The 24,503-nt window shown below is 41.4% G+C and overlaps 1 protein-coding gene across 2 annotated transcripts; it reads left to right on the forward strand.

Annotated features, from left to right (window-relative positions):
* Nucleotides 1–75: 75 nt before the first annotated feature.
* On the forward strand, nt 76–23,199 carry LOC118817891 (WT1 interacting protein). 2 transcript variants are annotated; one of them, XM_036584889.1, is made up of 8 exons: nt 76–683; nt 3,152–3,253; nt 16,246–16,313; nt 19,021–19,083; nt 19,401–19,531; nt 20,495–20,546; nt 20,632–20,700; nt 21,428–23,199. In XM_036584889.1, exons 1-8 carry the CDS (start codon nt 632–634, stop codon nt 21,578–21,580), a joined length of 690 nt encoding a protein of 229 aa, XP_036440782.1. In that variant the 5' UTR covers nt 76–631; the 3' UTR covers nt 21,581–23,199. The 2 variants fall into 2 exon arrangements, with proteins under 2 accessions (XP_036440782.1, XP_036440783.1); XM_036584890.1 differs by having other exon boundaries at nt 85–745.
* The last annotated feature ends 1,304 nt before the right edge of the window (nt 23,200–24,503 follow it).

Here is a 24,503-nt window from a genome sequence, read left to right on the forward strand (position 1 = left end):
TATATAGAACCTTTTTCTTTACTTAAGAACCCTGGAGTACCCATCATTTTAAGAGTGTAGCTTACATTAGACAGCTTTTTAGAAGATTTTCCTGATACCACTTAGTGCCTGTGATCATGTAAATACAATAAACCTGTCATATATCTGTATATAAGACAGATTTAAATGAGTAAATATGCAAATAGATATACTTTTATTTCTACTCTCTTATACTTTAACTTATGTCTATTTTTATTTCTTTTTTTTTCTGCATAATATATATAAGGTTATGTGCAATCATATGTCTTGCTACTGAAACACTGCAATTTCGGGATCAATAAAGATCTACCTACCTATCTCCCTTACCTGTCTGTCTATCTACGTTAGTTACCTTTGATCAAGAGGCGCTGCTGTGAAGAAGAGCGGGTTTAGTTCCACATCAGTAAAGCGCTTCTGAACAGCTGCAAGTAAACTGTGTCTCGTAGTTTTGAATCCCCACTGTCTCTGTAGTACAGTGATGGCAGTGATGTAGTACAGTCTGTCCGAGGCTACGGCATCTAAGGAAGTCTTTTGATTGGCTGGTTGAGTTATAGTTTAACATCCTCTAAAGCCGAGCTGCTAACACTGTGCACTAAAACTAAACCAGGCGGTGATGAACATGCTAAGACAGGAAAGTCTCTGTACAGCCTGTTTTACCAAAACAGGTAAAAAAAAATCTACGTTTATACCTCGCAGGTCTGTTCAGTCAAGCGGAGTGAAGACTTTGGTAAATGTCGACTTTTTCCTCCTTTGTTTTTCTAGCCTGTGTGTCCACTTGTATTGGGGAACTGATTGTGTTTGTGTGTGTTTTAAAACGAGCTGAAATCGTAGTCATAATCACAGTGTATGTCTGGTGGGAATTTGCCAAGGAAGAATGTTTGAAGTGACCAGTTTCTGTGTCCAACTGTCACATAGTCAGTATCTCTCCTCTGTGTGAGCGGAGCCTCCTTCACTGCCTTTGTTCATTAGTGCAGCAGTGGACACTTGGCTTATTGGTATCGGTGAAGTACGAGCACGAGTGGATGAGGGCGATACAGGCCCGATACCCGACACCAATATCGTTATCGATGCATCCCTAGTTTCAATATAGTCATACATGGAGTTTATCCTTTTAAGTCTTGGTTCCCGTCTGCTGTCTCACTGGGATTCATCAGGAAGCTGGACCTGCATTTGAAAAAGGGACAGCAGTGCGCTGTGTATAAATAAGAGGATTTGACCTTCTGTTTTTGACCAGTGTAATGTAAAACACTCCTCTAATGAACTGGCTGACTGTGTCCGGTAACGTTTTAGACATGAATGTTTTCAGTCTAGAGTCATTTACCAGCAGAGGCAGGAATGGTGAAGCACTAAAGATTCATATCAGATGACTCCTGTTTGTTTGTTCATTCACGTGTGTCGTCTGTGGGGTAGTTGTGCGTGTGTGTGTGTGTATATGAGTGAGTTTGGCCCCCGAGTGCGACATCGTGTCTCGTACGCATAATGACCTCTGGTTGACCCTGGGCTTTGACCCTGCCCTCGCTGTGGAATGCGACCCCCAGCAGAGGCCGTGTCGTGCGTGAGAGCTCAGCGGTCATCAGAGACTCCAGTGCTGACTCATTCTCCCGTAGTGCCAAGGGATTGCTCTTTAACTAACGTGGCCACTGGTCACTATTCCTTCATGCACTACAGATCAGCATAAGAACTTGAAATAAACAAGTGCCCTCACGTTACGACTGCAGTATTTTTTCAGAAAAAAGTGCAGTCGTAACGTGAGGGCACTTGTTTATTTCAGTAATGTGATAAGGATGCATTGGCCAAAATTTGCTCGCAATATTTTAGCCAAAATAATTTACTTCTGTTGGATTACCTACCCTGACCCACAGAAGCTCATCTGGAACTGTAATTGGTCAGGATGTACACAATACAGTGTTAAAGTTAGTGTTAAAGTTAGTAACACAGTAACGATTGACAAATAATATTGGGTAGCCCTATTAATATACATGAAATAGAGCTATAGACTGTTAATTAGGCCTATTTCCAGGATTGCACAATATTTAATGTTAGTTAATAATTTAAATAATTAAATAAATAATTTAGTTTTCACAGTAAAAAAAGTATTTATTTTCAAGTCAACTCTTTTTTACATATTCACTGTAATAATGCAGCAAATTAAATTTAAAAATCCATATTTGAGACATGCTGTCCATATACAGTGCAAAACATGGTGAATATGTTTATCCTTTACTTCATTTAAACTTTCAAAATAAAAACCATTTATGAGTCTGGTTTTACAGTACATTAGTAAAGTTTTAAAATCAAAACTTTATGTAGATTTACAGTAAATTACTGCCTGCTGGTTGTGTTACTTTTACAGTTGTGTCAAAATACAAGAGAACGCAGCTGCATCGGTCTCACTGGACTGCGCCTTTTGATTTGAAGGCCAACACTCTTATCTGAATCTGTTGTAACATCTGTGGACGTCAGGCTTGCAGAACAGCACAAGTTCAAAAAATCCCTTCTAAAGGTCAAAATAGCCCCAGTGAAATAAAACCAGCGGGCAGACATTACTCCTTGATGAGACATTTGGGTAACTCTTTAAAGGCTTCCTACATAGGGACTTCATAATGTATGCAGACACTGAGTAACATGTTTATTAAGCAAAACTTGAATATTTATTAACAGATTGTGCCAGTAAGTACTTTGAGTCATTTGAGATATTATGCATTACAACTGTGATGAGCAGGTTCTTCTAAAGAGGCCTGAGCGTTAGCTGCTTATGTTTTCAGCCGCAGTGGTCTGTACTTTAACTCAAGCAGAAATATATAGGAATGATATTCGGTGTTCTTAGGCCTCTGCCTCATAAGTTCCATTACGTGGGAATGATGCTTCGTAACAGTGTTATAAATGGAACAAATGTCTGTCACTTTACTTTAAGGCCTTTTATGTCAGTACATTATCATTCATTTTATAAAACTCGTTCTCCTTTTTCATTTTGCTGGCATAAGTTTTAGAAATGTTTAAGTATTGCTTTATAATTATGTTGTTCTATGCTTTGCGTGTGTTATGAAGTTCCTGTGTAGGTAGTCTTTAAATTACCAAAGTTTGATATTTGATGCTGAGTCTAATGCTTACGTTAATGTGTGTGTTTTTTCAGGTATCTGTGTAAAATGTGGAAAAGGAGTGTATGGAGCAAGTCAGGCGTGTCAGGCGATGGGGAACTTGTACCACACTAATTGTTTCACCTGCTGTTCATGTGGTGAGTACGCACACCTACACACTCACACCCACCCACACACACCTGCCTTTTCTGCTTCCTACACCTGTCCTTTCTGCCTGTGCCTGCACACACCTACACACACCCATCTAGTTACAGTTCCACCTTTCAGCACTCTTGTGTATATGTGTGTGTGTTTTGTGTGTTGGTTCTAGAGTGTTTTCGCAGCTTTATTTGTTCGTTTACAGCTTTTAAGAACCTGACCAAAAAGTACCCAAAAAAGGAGGAGCCAGAAGAGTCCCTGTTGGTATTTGGCCAGAATTCTGGGTCCAAAATATACTGCTGTGTGTGTGTGTCAGTCTTTCTGTCTGTCTGTCTGTGTGTCCTCTCACACACCCACTCCGGGGCTGCTGTGTCACCTGACTCTGCTGAGGAGGTGTCCTGTTTCAGCAGTGTGTGTTAGAGGGTGGAAGCCGTCAACATGGGCCGGCACTTCCTCCATTGAGTTCTCTGCTACACGCAGATACGCTTTCCTCTGCCTTTAGAGGCAGAACAGATCATTTACGCTCAGCGCAGGCTCTCCCACTCTAAACGCATTGTTCTGGGCAGGAATGCGGTCATCGGCGCCGGAGCTCTCTCGTCTTTAGGCACAGTCGGAGCACAAACAAGACCGGAAAAAGGCTGCAGCATTGCTAAACCATTTCGTCTAATGACCGCTTGTTCTGCTGAGCCCATGTTTTTTTTTTTATTTTGAGATATTGGCCTGATGTCTGCTTGAACTGTTTAAAACCAGGTATCACTTTAGGTTCGGAGGCTGACAGCAGGGTCGCTCAACAGAGTCCCAGTCTCAGATGCTCCGCCTACAGAGTTAGCCAGACCATCTGTTGTATATTTTATGCTAAGCTGGCTACAACTAATTATAACAATGATGCTGTGATTGGCTATCCACTATTCTATGGATGTCTCTACATACGTCCCTACAGTGAAATCAGCTTAACAGGAAACAACTTTTGTTTGTCAAGCTAAATGTTAGCTTCCTGCTCTGCACACTGCACAATAATGAAAGGTTCACATGATGCGTAAGAGTCAGTGGTTGGTCAGTTGGCATGGCAGTCTCTTGCAGAGGTCCCTTCCTGTCAAAGAAGGCCGTTCTAGGCCTCGTTAATCAACAGAACCCTCTGGACTCTCTGAATGATGGCCAACGATCTGGCTTTCAACATCACTGGCCAGTCATTAGTCATGCATAACATGCTTGGTAGTGGAATGTGTTGTAATCCTGCATTTTATTATTATATTATTATATATGTTTTCATTTTAGAAACTTCTACATTCTCCAGAATGTCGGTTTCATGTTCAGTGCAAAATCTGTAGCTTGTGCTGTGTTAATTAGTAAACAGGTCCGTTGTGATAATGCTTACTTTAACAGTAATGAACCGGACAGCTTTGTTTTGGCTCTGATTGCAGGACACTTTGGGCTTCATAAACAAACCAGAAACTTGGAATTAAAACATTATTAGAAGGAGTCATCGTCATTAGAAATCATTAGACATGGCACCAGTCCGATACTAGGTGTCGATATGCAAGATGGGATATTGGAGGATAAAAAGAATGAATGTGATCCAATTCTGTAACAAATCTATCCTTAAATAGTGTTCAGGCACACAGTGTGATGTGCTGTTAGCTGTGTAGTAGAGTGATTGAGTCGTTTTAGTGTTTTAACCTACTTCTTGATGCTCATCTTAGTTGAAGTGCTTCAGTATAAAAAAGCTAATTTAAAAGTTTATTAGTTTTTAGGGAAGAATAGTAGATCAGTGTCGAATGATCCTAGGGACGCACCAAAATTTCAGCCACTGAAAATTTTTGGCTGAAGATGGTCAAAAGTGTCTCTTTTGGTTCTCTCTTGTGCTGGTCAGCAATGTTGACCATGAAATTTTGACACAATGCAAAGGGTACCTTGAGTTTTCAATTTTTTTGAGTTATGTTAAGTGAAAGGGTTTCTGTGTTTTCGGTTCTGGCTGAGTTTGTCCTAAATTTCAGTTTTGTTTTTCAAGAATTTTCATTGCGGTGCATCAAGAGCTGATACTGAAGGTTCCAGTATCGGTTTCGTAAAAAGAAGTGGTATCATGCCGTCTTTAATCTTCAGTTCTAGTCTCATGTCATGGTTTTGTGACTTGTTCTATGGTGAGTTTGAACACACTGTTCCAGGAAAAGCGCATAGATGCCTGTGTGTAATTTAGAGAGCGGGTGTCTGGCTGTGCGTGTGCTCTCGGGTCATTTTGTACAGGAGCTGTGCTCTGGGTAATTGCTGTGTGCTCTTGGCTCTGGCCCACAGCTGCAGCCTTTTCTCATCAGAAAGCCCAAAAATGCCCTCCAGCCCCCCCTTTACTGGCTTCCCCTGTGGACCTCTTCCAGTCACATTGTACTCTTCCATACAACATCATACACACACACATACAAACATCCCTGGCATGAGCTTAAGTAAATAACAAATACAGGCACACACACTTACGTGCATGTTTTTACACACGCTTACATGCATGTGTCAGGATGTGGGGTTGTACATGTTTTAGGCGTCTGAGAAAATAAGATCTAAAAGCTGTTTAATTGGGCAGAAAGCATTTATTTACTCAGTAAGTAAACACAAATAATAGTAATGCCGTAAGTACTGGTTTTATGTGTTTACTTAACACGCCATTTTGAAACCTCTCCTCATGGCAGCCCCTTTATTTGTAGTTGTCATCCACTACCTGGTTTGGGTAATTTATACTTCATTAAGTGAAATCAGGTGTGCTGGTGGTAGCTGGGGGCAACCAGGAGAAATATGGAACCATATATATATATATACACCAATCAGACATAACATTATGACCACCTCCTTGTTTCTACGCTCATTGTCCATTTTACCAGCTCCACTTACTATATAGGTGCACTTTGTAGTTCTACAGTTACAGACTGTAGTCCATCTGTTTCTCTGATACTTTGTTAGCCCCCTTTTACCCTGTTCTTCAGTGGTCAGGACCCCCATGGACCCTCACAGAGCAGCTACTATTTGGGTGGTGGATCATTCTCAGCACTGCAGTAACACTGACGTGGTGGTGGTGTGTTAGTGTGTGTTGTGCTGGTGTGAGTGGATCAGACACAGCAGTGCTGCTGGAGTTTTTAAACACCTCAGTGTCGCTGCTGGACTGAGAATAGTCCACCAACCTAAAATATCCAGCCAACAGCGTCCTGTGGGCAGCGTCCTGTGACCACTGATGAAGGACTAGAGGATGACCAACACAAACTGTGCAGCAGCAGATGAGCTATCGTCTCTGACTTTACATCTACAAGCTGGACTGACAAGGTAGGAGTGTCTAATAGAGTGGACAGTGAGTGGACACAGTGTTTAAAAACTCCAGCAACACTGCTGTGTCTGATCCACTCACACCAGCACAACACACACTAACACACCACCACCACGTCAGTGTTACTGCAGTGCTGAGAATGATCCACCACCCAAACAGTACCTGCTCTGTGAGGGTCCATGGGGGTCCTGACCACTGAAGAACAGGGTAAAAGGGGGATAACAAAGTATCAGAGAAACAGATGGACTACAGTCTGTAACTGTAGAACTACAAAGTGCACCTATATAGTAAGTGGAGCTGATAAAATGGACAATGAGCGTAGAAACAAGGAGGTGGTCGTAATGTTATGCCTGTTATTTATATATATTTATATACGTATATATTTATATATATATTTATAGTTTTTTATTGCTCAGATAAATTGTTTTAAACAAGTTGCTTGTGCACCTCAGAGTGTTTTCTCACTTGTTTGAAATGCTTAAGTCCGCATCCAGGACCAATTCTGGGCTGGCTTGGGGGGAGGGGCCTAATATTGCTGGTTTGCTTTCACACACAAGAACTCCATCCAAATCATGGATCGGTTGCGCAATTCCATACGTCACTTTTTCTATGTGCAGGTTTGCGAAATGGTCGGCTGTGGTCTAGCTTTATCCGTTTGCTGCTTTTTATTACTTTCCTTGGATACAAACACTCAAGTGGCATAGAACAGCGATTTTTGGATACATGGCGTTTCACCATGCAGGAGCATCTGCAAACAAGGAGAAGAGACGCAACGAGTCGGAGCAGTCACATTACAAAATGAACCAATCACACAATCATACACGCGGCACTGGGAGCTGATAGCTTCCACATGCTAGCAGACCATACCAGAGTTTGCTGGAACTGATCTCCAGACCACAGACTGCAGGAGAACCAGAGATGGGTTCTCTGGACCGCTCCCTCTGGACTCCAAAACAGCTTTCACACTGATCAGATAAAGTGATTTTTCAGTGCTGTAGCTGTATCTATTCGATACGGAAAGAATGTGATCTGACAAAGCTGAAAATTATAATCATTTTGTGTCGCATACAGCCTTTTTAAACAAGCGCTCTCTTGGAAAATACCTGCATTCAGCAATAAAGAAAGCCTCTCGCTTCTTTTATATAGTGATAGAAAACACAGTGCCACTCAGAAAGCAGTTGTACATGCTGAGACATTTTACTACGACTGACATGGACGTGACGTAACTTCTCAGTCGACAAATTTAAACGAGTTGAGGAGAACGACGCCAGAGTCTGCGAACGTATCGCCGGTGAGATGTTCGGGTTGTTAGGGTTTGATAAGGAACAGCAGAACAGCAGCTGTCTCTCACTCTTGTTGTTGTATTCACTTAGAAAGTCTTGAGTATGTGAGAGAGAATGAGAGGGTGTGTGAGTGTATAGACTAGCAGGCCTACACATGCTCAGAACTGAAGGCTAGAATTTCCCCTCTCAAATAAAACACATTCACACAGACACACGTACACTCAGTGAGTCATCACCTCCAACGTCCCGTCATGCACCGTGCCCCAGCCCACCTGCAGGTAATAAGGACCCGCTTGTTCTCTCTGCGGAGAGAGAGAGAAGTGTGTGTGTGTGTGGGTGTGTGGGTGTGTGGGTGTGTGTGTGGTTGGGTGTGTGTGTGTGTGTATGGACTTTGAAAAACAAGACTAACCTAAAGACCAACAGAATGCTCCGAACTTTGTCAAATGCTTTTAACAAAAGGCTTAATATTTCTTTTTTTTAATCTAAAAGCACATTTCTTTTTTGTGACAGATTCAATTTTCTGTCAAAACGATCATTAAGTCACAGATTTTTCTGAAAATATATTTAACAGATTCACACAGAAACCTCAACAACTAAATTTAATTATAATAGTAATAATAATAATAATAATTTTTCAGTATTTAGTGCGTTTATTCACTTTATTACAGCTTCCATTCTTTTCAGGAGACTCACTTTCAGTTTTTCTTAGAAATCTGCAAGGATATTTTTTCACACCTCCAAAGTTGGTTTAGCAATTTTTGCTTCGCACAATCCAAATGATCCCAAACACATTCAGTGGTGTTGAGGTCTGGACTCTGGGGTGGTCAGTCCATCGTTCAGCTTCTTTGTTTGATGTGTCCGTCTCCTTTTCTCAGTGAGGTTCTTCTTGAACAGCTACACATCCTTTCAGACCCACAGCGCTGAGTCGTCTTCTCACAGTGGAAGGATGGACAGAAACACCTGTGGATGTTTTCGGATCTGAAGCAGCTTGATTTTCTCCTCTCTCTCAGAGATGAAAGCTTTAAGTGCTGTTTATCTGATGGGGGCAGTTTTGGTGTCTACCAGGTCTTCCAGGTGGTTGTTAGGAGGCCCATTTTCTCTGTAGATTCCAAAACTCAGTTTTGTATGTAAAATCTCCTGAAAACGAATAACTTGTACTGAATGACTGTTTCACCTGAAAATTAAATAAATATACAACTTTTGTACAGTATTGTATATAAGCGAGATATGTATGGACCCATTGTCCTGATATTGTGTGAAAACAAGTCTGTATGTATATGTTTGAGGATGTGGGAGCACACAGGAAAGGTGGAGGGGGTCTGAATTACACTGAGCCTGTTTTTGTTTTCTATAGCTCTTGGTGAAGAATAAAGCACAGTTCTGTACATGCATGTTTTTTCTCAATGGACAAAAGCTCAAGCGCTCAGTGGTGTAGAATGAAAGCCCTATATTTAACAGCAGATAAGAAATGTGCTCTATTGCAAGGACAAGGAGGTGTGTTAATGTGCAGCAGGGTGTTTAGGTGAGCTTGCGTAACAGCTCACATGGGCTGAGATTTGGCTTTAATCACTCTTTTGTTTGATGTTCACGTTCGTTGATATAAAAATAAACACGTTTGTGATAAACGGGATGTCAAGGAGAAAAAAGAATGATTTAGGGGAAGTGGATAGAGGTCGTTTCACGCCCTGTGTTTGTCTTTATTTATTACATTAGTAATGTAATCCAGTCTGACGTCATAATTTATTAAATGAACAATTATGTAGTAGTCAGAATATTTTAAAAGGCCATAAAATAAAAACAGATTGACCTCTTTAAGGTCAATGCAAGAATGTGGCTGTTTCTGCTGTTTAATCTCCACTCGGCTAACGTCTCAACGCTTTTGTTGCATTTATTTTGATTTGTAAAAAACATAACCTGACACATTTTCTTAACATTTTACACAAGCAAATACATGGATATGAATGCATTTCACGCCTCAGTGGCCTTCTGTTACTCTGATTATAAGGAAATCGATGATAAAGGGTTTCCATAGTGATGCGAAATGCATTCTGAAGGTGTGGCTCATAAAATATCACACTGCATCCAACAATACAAGCAGCATGTGGTTTTCACACAGTGTTAGGAAACATGGTAGCACACACAAAGCTCCAATTCCACATGCTGATCCATTTTACTCACCAACATGGACATGCCTGGTCACCAACTACTCTTGGGGGCAGATTTTAAGGAGTTAAAGGGGAAACAGACAAAGACTCTGAATAGATTGCTGAAAGGTATGATAGGGTTAACTTGTGTAGACCCCAAAATAAATTCAAGAGGAAAAAAGCATCCTAAAAAATGTTCACAGCAGTGCCCAGCTGTGTGTTGTTTGGCTCTGTTGAATCGTGCTTTAGATGTGGTGAGCTTTAGAGACAGAGAAGGAGAGAGAATCCACTGAGAGGGCTGGCTTAGAAGACGACTAAGGCCTTTTACCAGATGAGCAGTCTACCAGAAAAGTAGTAGGGATGCGCAGTATAGATTGAATACCATATTGCAGTTATATTGTGCATTTTGTGATTGTGGCATATCTTGACATGTTGAACTCTTAATGTAGCATGGTTAACTATTTGTTGGCTCGTGTGCCTTCATTTATCAGGACGCTCACAGTAAAAACAAAAAAATTGTGATCGACCATTTGAATGTTGAAGCTGTGAAATCAGTATTACAAAGGTTGGTGTCACGATACTAATCACATTGGAGCTGCCAGTGGTGGGCGGAGGATGTATTACTCAGGACTGTAGTTTACTAGGGGAAATGAACTGAGGGTGAACTTACTATGTATGAGCTGCAGTCACTGAAGTAATGGGTCTCCACCAGTTGCCTTGGAGAGACGTTTGTGATCCACAGTTACTTATCTAGCAACAGTACCTGACTTTACTAATGCACTTGTGGCTGAATGCAATTAAATCCTGACAGCAGTGTTCAAACATCCAGTGTAAAGCCTTCACTGAAGAGTCGTGGCTGTTACTGCAGCAAAAGAGGGACCAACTCCTCTTTAGTGACCTTGAATAAGGACGAAATGTTGGATGAGCAGATGTCTACAAACTTTCAGATAATATATTTTATCTACTATATATGTGTCCAAAAATCTGTGAAGACCTGCTCATCCACTATTTCGTCTGCAAATTTAAGGGGATTAAAGATACTGACCGCCCACCCCTTTGTGTATCTACAACCCCTATAGAGCTGAATTAAATTTACATGGAATAATATGTCATTTCCAACAAGCTCTGGGATTTAAATCCAGTATGAATCTTCTTTGGGTCTATTTTTTTAGTCTGACAGTAATAATTGTGGAGTGATTTTAATCCAGTATGAATCTGCAGTGTGTAGTTTTACAGTCTGACAGTAATAATTGTGGAGTGATTTTAATCTAGTATGAATCTGCAGTGTGTGTAGTTTTACAGTAATAAATGTGGAGCGATTTTAATCCAGTATGAATCTGCAGTGTGTGTAGTTTTACAGTAATAATTGTGGAGCGATTTTAATCCAGTATGAATCTGCAGTGTGTAGTTTTACAGTAATAATTGTGGAGCGATTTTAATCCAGTATGAATCTGCAGTGTGTGTAGTTTTACAGTAATAATTGTGGAGCGATTTTAATCCAGTATGAATCTGCAGTGTGTGTAGTTTTACAGTCTGACTGTAATAATTGTGGAGTGATTTTAATCCAGATTAATCGTGCTACTGGAATAATAAAACCATGGCCATGCTGCGTACTGTTATTGTTAGTGAGTGTGTCCTGTGGCTTAACGGTGATGTGAACAGCTTTGAGCCTTTGGGCTGTTTGTCACTATTTGTGGAAATTGCAAAGATACTTTATCCCGACCCAATCAACCTGTCAGTCCCACAGATCACAGCACTGAACGTCCTGTCCAGCTCCAATAGGGCTTCAAATACATTTAGTCCTCAGCTACATGGGAAACAGACATTGCCCCACAAAGAGCTTAAGGAGGTGAGAGAGGAGGAGAGAGGATGAGCGGACAGAGGAGTGGAGAGGAGAATAGAGAGTTACGGGGGAGACTGCATGGCCGGAGCCTCTGACAAAAGCTGAAGGGAGTCGCAGGAGAATCAGGTCTTACCATCCCCCTTGCTCACACACACTCTCTCTCTCTCTCTCTCTCTTTCTGCCTCCCTCCTCTCTCCCTCTTGCTCTCCGTGGGGTGGGGGAATGGAGGTGGGTGAATGGGACCAGCCAGTGACCTCAGGCTGAAAGAATGTCCCCATTTACTCACTCACTCTCTGTCTCTCTTTCTGTCTCTCTCTCTCTCTCTCTCTGTCTTCTTGTCTTCACTCACTCTTAGCCCCACCCGGTAAATGTTACATGGTGTCTACCAGCCAGCCATCCTGCAGCTTGTTATCTATTTCAAAGGCACATCGCCTCCATTGCCCCGGTGTCACATTAATCTATGGCATTTTAGGATTTACAGCCATATTGTTTGCTGTCATTTCAAAACTGTGTAACTCGTGGCTCATTTTGTGAACATCTTATGATACGTGGACCAATCAAAATGGTCTAAAATCTTTTTTCCTCTTCAGTTTAAACCCTGTATGTGCCTCACTGTGGAATCGTTCTTCAGTGTGTAAAGTAGCATCTGAACGAGCTTCTGCACTCGCTCGAAAAAAATCACAGCGCATCCAGCAATAGAGGAAGCCTTGTTCATCTCTTATACGGTGATACAGGCACAGTAGCACACAAAGCGCAGGATGCCTTTCACTGAGGCTGGCATGAACCTATGGGTGCTGCAACTCCTCCGGCGGCAGATTTATTCCCCTTTTGAAAATGTGTGCATTATTAAATGGCTAAGATGTAAACAAAGTCCTTCAGAATGGTTCACAGTGGTGGTGATAGGAACCAGACATCTGAAGAGGTTAATGCGTCTAAAAGCTCCCTCACAGAGATTTATTACATTAAGTGGTTATGAATACGCTGACTGATGTCAGAGTCATTTTTTCTGATAGTTCTATGCTAAAATATTTATGCAGCGTGAAAAATGATCCCAAATTTGAGATTTTCTGCTGTTTTACCATCTCCAACGTTAAAACTCAGAAGATGCAGGTGGGTTCACTGAGGCATTTTGATATTAAGTAAAAGGCTATATTTGTGTTGTAGACAAGGTGGTTCCTGTTCTCTACAATGAACCATTTCACATCAAACCACCCTGAATGACTTTGTTTGCATCTCAGTGATTGAATTATGCAGAAATGTTGATGAATTGATTCGATAGGGTTTTATTGCTTCTCATAAAAAGTTACTGACAGAGTTCGAGGAGTGAAGGTTTTCTTAGGACAGCCGTGATATCTTTGATCTTGTGTGCTGCATACCTTTGCACTTCATAGCTCTCATCACCTTTTAGAACATGCAAAACTGTTTTCACACCCTGTTTATCAACCTTGCTTCCGCTGCAGGTGTGTGAGCAGGGCTTTATTATGTGGCGTGGTGCTAAATTTGGCACTTAAAGCTCCAATCAGGATTCTTTGGCGCTGCAGGAGAGGCCTCTGTTACTAAACTAGCGTCTGGGTGGTGTGTATGTGTCAGTGTTCTTTGGGACTCTGTTTGAATGGGACGAGGGCATAAATTTTGGGGTGTAAAAGAGACTTGATGGGTCTATCCCACAGACCCTAGGAACCGAAACACAGCTCAGTGGGACAGTTAAAAGCAGAGCAGTCAGACTGATTTATGGACTTCTCTGTGTGCTTGTGTGTGTGTGTGTGCGTGTGTGTGTGTATACGGACGAACAGGGACAGATACAAAGGCCTTATAAGTTGTGTGTGTGTGTGTGTGTGTGTAGGGACTCATGTGAATGCTCTATGCTAAGAGTATAACATTATTATATATAAAAAAAATGTAACTTCAAACAATTTATCAAAATGCAAAACTCTTGCTGATATGCCTGTCAGTCTCCTCCGAGGGTCTCTCGTTTATTTTCTTTCGTGGAAACCACTGTCATTGATCAAAACTAGGCATCTGTGGGCGTCCTATCAGAGTAAAGTGGGCAAGGAAGGGGAGGAGCTTATTCATACACCCAGCGAAAAAGACTGTTTTTATAAATCAATTAAAAATCTAGGGGCTGTGATTTTTGTAGGCTTATTTTGTTAGAGGGCAGCACAGCAGGCGCTGAAAAATTTTTACTTGGGAACTGAGTTCTGTTACATTGTACTGACATTAAATTATATATTTCGTGCGTTGTGATAAGAGATGGTAAGATAATGCTTTATAAGTCCTACAATGGGGAAGTTCTCAGTGTTACAGCAGCAAAGAGAGAGCGAGACACTCAAGAAACGAAGTAACAAGAAGAGAATTAACAAGAAAGTAACTGACCTTGTTAAGCACTTAACAAGGTTTTTACAGTTTGTTACTTGTTACTTTATAGACAAAATATATAATATCAAAAATATAAAAAAGATGAAAATATAAACTCTATTCTTCACAAAAATTAACAATATAAAGGATTATAAAAAAATAAAAGAGTATATGCATTCAAACACTGTGAAAATGACCATAGTTACCCAGAATCACATGTAGAGTCAACCAAAACTTACATATTTCTCATAGAAGTGTGAACGAACAAAACCTTTTTTCCTACAATCATAAATACTAACAACACAAGCTCTAGCTACCTGGTAAACAAATAAACAAACAAGCCTGTACGTGTGTTTTATTAATACTTTAAAAGTTTATTGTTTTCATCAGACCTGTTACAGACCCCCCGGTCAAATTAAATGTTTTGTTGATTTTCTAAGTGAAAAGAAAGGAACACATCCTCTACAGGAAAATGATCTGTGTTTGTGTTCATGCACTTTCAGAATCCTCACAGTTTTCCTGACTGCTTCACACAAAAGCCCATTTTCGGGTTTGCTTTTTAAACTGAAAGGGCAAAAGAGTTTCTTTCTGGTTGGTGAGGTTCAGATTAGGGTTAGGTTTAGGATTAGTCTTAGAAAATTCTCATGATTTATCAATACTTACTTACGTCCGTCATTTATTTGATTCCCAGTCAACCCCGCCAAAGTTAATCATTTTTTCATGAGCCATTACAGAAAAAATAGTTATCCTAACAACCACCTGGAAGACCTGGTAGACACAAAAAACTGTCCCCATCAGATAAACAGCACTTAAAGCTTTCATCTCTGAGAGAGAGGAGAAAATCAAGCTGATCAGATCTGAAAACATCCACAGGTGTTTCTGTCCATCCTTCCACTGTGAGAAGACGACTCAGCGCTGTGGGTCTGAAAGGATGTGTAGCTGCCTCATGAATAATGAAAAAATATGTTATACTTAGTTGCGTTTCGTGCTTTGACTGTACAGTAGTCAAATAGTGCTGCATAATAAATATGTGCCATATGTGACCCCACATCCTGACCTTATGAAACCACACACATTTGTTTTTATACATTGCTCTTCAGCTGTGCCAACAAGCATGTAGCCTTCACTGCATTAGCACAGCTGTTTGTGATCGGCTCAGTTGATTTATGTACTGGTGACATGCCTTTTAATTACTTAATTAATACTCTGCGGTTTCTTATTCTGACTCATGTTACCAATTTATGTCTTTTAATCTCAGGGATAATACCCTCATGCCAAATGCGCTGTATCTTCGTTTAGGATTTTATGAATTAAGGATGCATCTCTCTCTCCACTTTATCTTCCATCATTGGCATGGAAACAAAGGTGCTGTCAATCATTCTGCTGTAGATCAGAGTTGCAGCTGCAGTCCTGAAGGCTTCTGCACAGTTTAGTGGTTTTTGTTCTTCTGCCTAAACACATACACACCTGATTCAACTCGTCAGGCAATTGCCAAGCCCTCTGTGAGCTGAGTCAGGTATGTTTGTGCCAAGAAAACATGAAATTGGTTCCAGTGTGTGATTTTCTGGTAAATGAAAGTTTGCAGCGCCAAAGCTGACTTCAGGATCGGAGCTGAAGATTGACTCAGATGTGGATATGGAGACAGTTGATTCCCACGAGACGTTTTGGAAGAAAAAGAAGCACAGCCTTCCTGCTTCACACCATTTCCACTCATAAAACCAACTCAAAACTATACTCTTGTTGAAAAATGCATGCAAAATATACAACAGTAATGGAGATACTGTAGATAGCCATCACATGGCAGCGATTATTTCCCAGGTAACCTAATCTTTTTGTGCGAGGGGCAGGTGTGGGTTGAAGCTTTAGTGCCTACCAGAGAGTAACACACCTGCCACATCCGATCAAGACGTAACTTGTCCTGCAGCAAGACTTTAATTAGCTGAATCATGTCTGTTACACCTGGGTTGACGCAGGCTGGCACTTTCCGGCTGACTCTGAGGACTGTGGTTGATATTGTGAGGTTTGTTTTATGCCTTTGCCTTATACAGTGTTTTGTGTTTTTCAGGGAGGAGACTGAGAGGGAAAGCGTTCTACAATGTGAACGGAAAAGTCTACTGTGAAGAGGACTTCCTGGTGAGTTTAAAGCCAATTTGCCGCTGCAGAACACAACAGAGCTCATCGAGCTGATGTGTGAACGTTTATATACGACCACTATAGATCTTTTCATCTAAAATTCCTGTCTGGATAGATGGATAGGTTGATCCCATAGGGATGGATGAGTCAGTGAACAGATGAAAGGCTACTCTAAAAAATGAAACGGGGAGCGGTTTGAAGTGTCTGGGAGATTAGAATTGAAAAATGAATAACTGTAATGCTGCTTTGAAGCAGATTTCTTTGATTTGAGTGCATCCATATAACTGCTTGTTACCACATTTATTATTAATTAACAACATAATTTCAGACGCGATGATGGACAGACAGGAAGAGTATGTGCGCAGATAAGAAGTATAATGGACTCAGAGATTGAGAGCTGGAAGGGTAGACAGATAAAGGCACGGATAGATGGATGGATAGATGGATGGTCAGATAGGGGAATAAAGTACATTTTGCACATTCTTTCAACCCTCAGGGGAGAACAGATGTTGTGACCGACTAGAACAGAACTCCGCCCCCTTGCACAATTTAGTCCCATTTCCCCACGCCTCCCCACGGACCACAATTACTCCCCCCTGTCTCTGACATTGGAGAAAGAGTGGGATGAGAGCCATTCTCAGCAGATAAACTCAGTGACACTCAATATGTGTATATATTGGGCAGACATGGGCAGAGTCTCCCATGTCCAGTATCGTTTATTTTGAGTTTTTTTGTGATAACACAGCTCCGTCCCTCTCTCTGGTGTAAAAGTGGGATGTTCATGTTTTTTTCTAGCTAATTGTGACATATTTTCTTTTTTTCTGTGACAACTTTAACTAATCAGCCATTAAAATTAATGGCTAAATCTGTATTCTCCTCTAAAGATTTCTTTTGTGAATGCGACTCCCATTCGTTCTTATGTTGAGATATCCTTTAGTCATATGTCTTGGTCATATGGTAGGTGTTTATGTCCCCTGCCTCCTCCTTGTTGAATTGATTACCGAGGAGGACACCCCTGCCCCTGACACTGGGGGTCTGACAGATGGTCTGCCGGATTTGAGGGAAGGGTGTTTGGGGGGGGGGTTCCTGGTATTGACCAGCTTTTTTTCAAACCCCACCTGCTATCCTCGACCCCCACCTACAGACGGCCTTTCCTCTGTTTGCGAAACGAGGGGGAGAATAGAATGTGATCAATAAAGGGATGTCATAATAGACTTTATGGAACCTGAAGATCAATGGAGTTCAAACGGTGGACATTCTCCATTATTAGAATTAAGATGATGTCATAATATATTTTATTATTATTATATATTATATTTTTAGAAGAAATGTCATAAACATTTGACTTGGCAGTCTTTATAGAACATTGTTCACACAATGAAGAGTTCAAGTGAAGGAATATTCATAACATCATAATAATTATCATGCCATAATTGGCTTTGTTTAAATTGAAACAGCACAATATCAGGATTAAAGAAGTTGAGTTTTAAAACACCCCCAGCTGTGACCTCCTAACGGAGTCAAAGCCCTGCACCACCATGCCACTGCAGCTACCCCTGAGATGGCAGGCAGATGGCCACCCTGAGGTCATTTTCTTCTTTAAGGCACCTGCAACCTGTCAGCTCAGTGTCTGTGCGAATTACAGACGGACAACAAATGAATATGGGGAGTATGTGTGTGTGTTTTTAGGGGTTGGTCGCTCTTTACAGTGAGCACACTGCAAAAGCAAGTGGCCTGATTGTATCATTGCATATGTACTGATTTTGATGGGCAACCTGTGTTTGATTAACTTCTGACTGAGTACTTGGACTAAGCAACTACCTGACACCGGAGCAGGAAGTGCACATATGTAATAATCTAGTGGCACTGCACATTTCTGAGGTTCCTTTTTAGCGTAGGAGCAGGTCTCCCTACTGAAATCCTCATCTTGTTCGTTATAAGATAGAGGCTAGAGCTGGTCTCAGATTTACCTTCGGTTCCTGTGCATGTGGAATACCTTTTATGTCCAGGAGAGCTTGAGAACAGCACATATTCTAAGCCTCCATTTCTGTTCCACCTGCCTCTAAGCAATTAAATTAATAGTTGAACCATATGATGAATGGAAGCTAGTGGTCATCAATCAGCAATATTACTTTGAAATACTGCTGATCAGAAGCCATTCGATTTTATTATTAGGAACATTAGTGTTATTGACTGACCTATTCCTTTAAACCTCTTTCTGTAGTGTGCCCTGTAGAGAGCAGCAGCGCCCCCTAGAGACTGAGACAGATTGGAGGTTAGCTCAACATCACTGTTTGGAACTTATTTACTTGTTCAGTCGGTTGATCATTGCTCATTAACTGTTAGGGGGTGTTGTGGCAAATTCCCACTGAAGTTTTTTACAGAGAGTTGTATACAGTATCCATACATTTACAAAGGACATGGTCACAGGGCATTAATGTAAACATAATTAGCATAACAACCAGCTAGAGTCCCATGATTTTTGATGTTCTGATGTCAGAAATTACAGATGATGTCACTGTGGGAATACGAGAACGATTCAATGAATGCCTCTGTTTAACTACATAAAATATACGTTACATTTTACCCTGCATTAGTTTGGGCCCTGCTTTCCCTATGCCTTTAAAGCATTAATGCTTTGTGTGGATGTGCTGTGAGGTCAGTACTGACTGAAGTATGTGTGTATGTATGTTTGTGTCTTCTGCAGTACTCTGGGTTCCAGCAGACAGCAGAGAAATGCTTTGTGTGTGGACATCTCATCATGGAGATGGTAAGAGAGATCATGTTCACTCGTGTTTTAAATATCAACAGCCAAATTAACACCCACATTTCAGCAGAGCCACAGAACAGACACAGAACTTCACTCACACACGTGCAGTGACACTGTTTTCTGACCTAGCTGTATTTGAATCAGTTATTTAGGTGCTGGCTTCTGTTTTTGCTCTCTAAAGCAATCTTTGATGAATTTAGAGAACAATTCTGTTGAAATGAGGAAAGTGTTTGAACGCCAGGGCGCGATGTCCTTTTTAGCCGACCTCCTGCTTTTGTGTTTGTATCTAATTGTTTGATTTTTATGTATGTATGTAGATCCTCCAGGCTCTGGGGAAATCCTATCATCCAGGCTGTTTCCGCTGTGTGGTGTGTAAAGAGGGACTGGATGGAGTTCCGTTCACCGTCGACATGGAGAACAACATCTACTGTGTTAAAGACTATCACACGTAAGTGGTTCAAAGACTATCAGACATGAGCTTTAAATATCACACCCTTGTTAAACACTACCAATCAATTAAATACTACCAAGCACAAATGCTACAATAATGTCTAGGCCAAAGGCACTGAGATTTTGGATAACGCCACTTTCAGTTACTCATTCAGCCTAATGTTTTCTTTCCTGGCTTATAGAGTGGTTAATTGTTTATTTGTTAAACCATTTCTGTTCATATTAAAAACAACCATATAGTGTATCTGTAGTGTTAAAGAGTAACCTACAGGTGTTGAAGGGATGGTTTGGTGAAAAAATGAAAAATTTCCACTTTCCCTAGATGTAGTTAGTCAAAGACATGTCTGAGCTATGAGGAGCTATGATGCTAACGTTGCATCCCCACTCAAAGTGCATCCAGATCTTCATTCAGGCTGATATTGAGTCAGGATTCGGCACAACACCTGCTGTCTAACATTTCTACCTGCTGCTTTTAGCTACACTGTGAAGTTTAGTTCGTTTTTATAGCTCACAGTTAGTCTGTGCCACCGCAATGAATTGCCTGGATTAGGTTTGAGTGGGTTTAAAGACCTTTCGGTGATGCAGTCACAGAAAAAGTTTGGGTGTCTATTAAATCCCAGTGTTTGTTTGCAATGTTAGCCGCATAGCTCCAGCACTAAACTAAAGAAGCAAAATTTGGACTCCAAACATGTCTCAGGTGATCGGTTACGTCTGAGGTTAGGGGAGAATTGTGGAAATTTTTCGCCAAACTATTCCTTTTATTTCTAGTCTGCCATTAGGTATGAAGTGAATTATAGACCTGTTCGGTGCCTCCAATGAAGACCATCTTTAGCAATGTGAATATTTACAGGTGTTGGTTGACACAGGTGGTGAAATCCTTATGAAAATTGATGGCTATGAAACTGCATAGATGTTAACTTCAGATGTTAAGGCTTTAATTCTTTTTCTGCTCACTCTACAGTGTCTTTGCCCCAAAATGTGCCTCCTGTAGCCAACCCATCCTCCCAGCTGAGGTAAAAGCTCTCTACACTTGCTCTGACTTCACACTTTGTTCTGCATCACAGTCTGTTCAGATACTGAGTGTATGTGTATTTCCAGGGCTCAGAGGAGACCATACGTGTTGTGTCCATGGACAAAGACTACCATGTGGAGTGTTATCACTGTGAGGTAAGAAGACAGGATGTGTGTTTCACCATTGCCCTGTCCAGGGCCTGTGTGTGGATCCACAGTTCAGTTCCTCAGTTTCATAACTACACAGCTTACGCACATACATGGTAGTCAATAATTTACGATGGTTGCTGAATGAAAGTCTCTCAAGAATGATAAATGAATAATAAACCTGGGCTGTGAGGAGTTAAAACTGGATTTGGACTGTGTTACATGGGGAATGGCGTTCCTCTGCTGAACTTGATTTGAAGTCTGTAGGAGTAGACTTTACCTGCGCTCAGAAAAGAAAGGCTGTGGGGTGTTGTGTGGACTGTGTGTATGTAGGGCAGAGATGAACACACTCTGACTGCTGCTGTAAATCATTTACCAGCAGATCCCACTGTTCACACTCTCTGTTAAACTTTGAATTGTGTTTAATCTCAGCAACCGCGTGACGCATTTCAGCTTCAGAAAACAATTCCTCAGATTCCAGTGTTAAACAGGATATTTTCTAACTGCTTATGTGTGATAATCACTTATTTTCTGCTGTAAATTTGACGGTGTTCAGACGAAAGTTCCTCTGTGCTATTTCCTACTTCCAAAGACTTATTGAAATTTCTGTTCTTGTAAAATATCTATTATTCCTCCACCCACTATAATGTTATTAGTACATTCATTTAATTTTAGCTTTCATTCCATCACTATGACAACAGCTGAGCTGTGTGCAATTGTGTGGTCTCTCTTTCAGGACTGTGGTCTGCAGCTAACCGACGAAGAGGGCCACCGCTGTTACCCGTTGGATGGTCACCTGCTGTGCCACACCTGCCATCTGCACAGGTTAAAAACACCTGGCCCTGCCCAGCCACCGCCCGGCTACCCGCTCCACGTCACTGAGCTGTAAACACACCACGATGCGAGTGTGTGTCGATAAGGGACAACACTTTCTCTCCTCCTTAAGCGGCTGCATTGCTGCTGCAAGCATCCACCACCTTCTCTGAAGCAAGTGAATGTAAAAGAAAGTCGTGAACTGCTCTCTCTCCGCGGGTTACTGTGCGCTTTCTCCATCTGTATCCCTCCATTCTCCACACCCCATTGTTTTTTCTGTCCAGTATGAATCCTGCAGCGGCAGCCCTGAAGCCTAGCCTGGACTGATGTCACAGATTTGACCTTTGACATTCCCAGACTGGTCCCAGAGAACAGTGTACGTGGGACGGAAGTGGGACTATTGTGAGGCCAGCATGGGGCCCGTGGAGGGGCCAGTTTGGGCCAGTGAAAACCAGCCAGTATAGGACCAAATCAGGGCCAACGTGAGGCCAATGCAGGGCCAGCATGGAGCCAGTGCAGGATGTGGAGCTAATGCAGGACAACAATGGGGCCAGAGCATGTCCAACATGGTGCCAGTTCAGGACCAGCATGGTGCCAGTGCGAGGCCAGCATGTGGTCAATGCAGGGCCACTACGGGCCAATGCAGGGCCGTAATGGGGCCAGTGCAGGACCAATGTGAAGCCAATGCATTTCCAGTGTGGGAGCAGTGTAGACCCAGCGCAGGGCCAATACTGACCACCCACAGCCAAACTATTGGTCGTTCCACAAGCATGACTACTGGCCACATGTCTGACGATTTCCGCCGCCACTCAGCTAACCAGTCCACTGAGCAACATGACTGCAGGACAAACCACCACACAGCTTCGTTCTAAGAGAGAGAGAACGGAATAAAGAGAGATATGTGACATTTAAAGCCTTGGAAGTGGCCTTTCACTCAGAATCTCGCACTTAATTATTTCACTCATTGCCTTCAAGTTGCACCATTACTGTGTGTTTGTGTGCTTTTTATGTGTGTGTGTGTTGTGATATCGGTGAGAGATGCAGTTCCTCACCATGTACACACCTCGCGTTTGTGTGCCAGGCAGGCAGCCACTGTTTTGCTGAAACAAAATGTTGGTACACGTTCCTTAAGTTGCTAGAACAGCACACTTGAGGGAGACTAACTCACAAACACACGTACTGTCTTAACATGATCACCAGAAGAGTTAGCTGCACATTGCTGTCATTTTTCTTACCCAGCTCTGTATTTCACAGACGTTTTCTACAGATGAATGTAGAGGATTTGCTCCCTATTTTTCTGTTATCATGTTTGCTGACCGAGGTCGGTCAGTGTAAGTTTAAACATGGGCGTATTCGTGTTCTGACGTCGGCGTTGACATGTCTTAGTGCCTCTATGCGTCTAAGACGAGTGTGTTGTTGGATTGGACTGTTTCCCGACACTGGCTTGTCTGGGAGGCCGCACTGCAGAGGCGTGGAGCCGTTACGCCTCAGATGCAGAGCAGAGAGGAGAGCTGTTCTGCTGTTTGGGGTTTTTGCTTTTTTTCATTGGTCCGAGTGTGTTTGAATGAGGGAGGGGTCTTTTGTTGATGCTGGAAGGTGCTGGACTCACCTGAGCTCCACAGAGACTACCTACCCTTGACCCACATTGGTTTACGGGACTTAGAAACAGCACAGAGAAAAAAAAAAAAAAAAAATTGAAAATGAATATAAATACAATTGCATCAGTATTTTTCACAGAACTTGGAAAAACAGGAACAAAACAGTGAAAAAGCTATTTTAAAATGTTTTTCTGTTAAGTGTTGTTATTTCTTTTCAGGTCATTTTCCTGGAAAGAGGTATTAGAAACAGAAACTAGTTGTATGTTTTAGTTATGTTTATTTTCGTCCTGCTCCAGCGTTCTGCGTCCGTCTTGGTAAATGAAATGAAATGGAAAGAAAAAGAATGGTGAATAGTTTTCTCCTCGTAAGGCGTATATGAAGTCTAATGAAGTCTAATGTCACGTCTGCCTTACATTGAGAGGCGTTTGTCGGTATCCCCTTTATTTATTAAAACCTGCGCCCGAGTAGTTGGTGAGTGTACGTGTCCACGTTCGTGATCGTGAAACAGATCAGTATGTGAAATTGGAGTCAGTGCTGTGGGCATCATATAAAGTAATGATTACAGTAATGTAGTTTCTTTTAATATTGTAAAGTCACAGTTACTGACAGTAAGAAATGGCTTTACTTGCATTAGACGCATGTCTCTGAAAGAGCAATATTAGTTACGTACAGTGCATTAGTGTTGCATTGTGATTGTATTTCAGTCCTGTTTTTGAACTGTTTTTGCCAGCTAGTTTCTGGGTTTTCAAATACCAAATCAAATTTTTAATCATAATGCGGCCTTCGTTGTCGGATGCACCGTGATGGTTTCTGAGCGGGTGCACACCTTCAGAATTTCTGTGGAAACACTTAGTGTTGTTGTGTTTTATCTGAGTAAAATTAGTAGTTGAAAGTATATTCCTGTTCATAGGTAATTAAAATAAAACCATTTTTCAGCTTTGTTAGATCACGTCTTAACGTTAAAAAAATGCAGTGACAGCATTGAGAAATCGCATTGTTAACGGAAAAGAGCAGATTATTGAAACAGCTCACTTCTGTATTGGGTTAAAATATCAGTAACAACAAATCGTGTCAGGGTTGCATTTTTTCAGAAACGTTTCTCTGGAATGAAATCATAACGTTAATCAGTGAACTACGTTTTTAAATGAAGGTTTCACTCTGGAGGTTGACAGTGATTTTGTTTCTGTTTCGTTCTGTGAAAAATACTGTTGGTTTTCAGCTTTTGTTTTCATTCCTTGTTCAATGTTTCTAATCTCTATAGGCTTGGTATAGTCCTGTGCAAAAGTTTGCGCACCCCTGGTGAAATTATGTTTAGTCGATTTTTTTTTAAGTGACAATAAGATAACATCATTTTCAGAAAGCACACATTTTAATGCACAATTACTGTTTATTTGCCAAATT

Source organism: Colossoma macropomum, unplaced genomic scaffold, assembly GCF_904425465.1.
Source record: "Colossoma macropomum unplaced genomic scaffold, Colossoma_macropomum, whole genome shotgun sequence".
Taxonomy (NCBI): domain Eukaryota; kingdom Metazoa; phylum Chordata; class Actinopteri; order Characiformes; family Serrasalmidae; genus Colossoma; species Colossoma macropomum.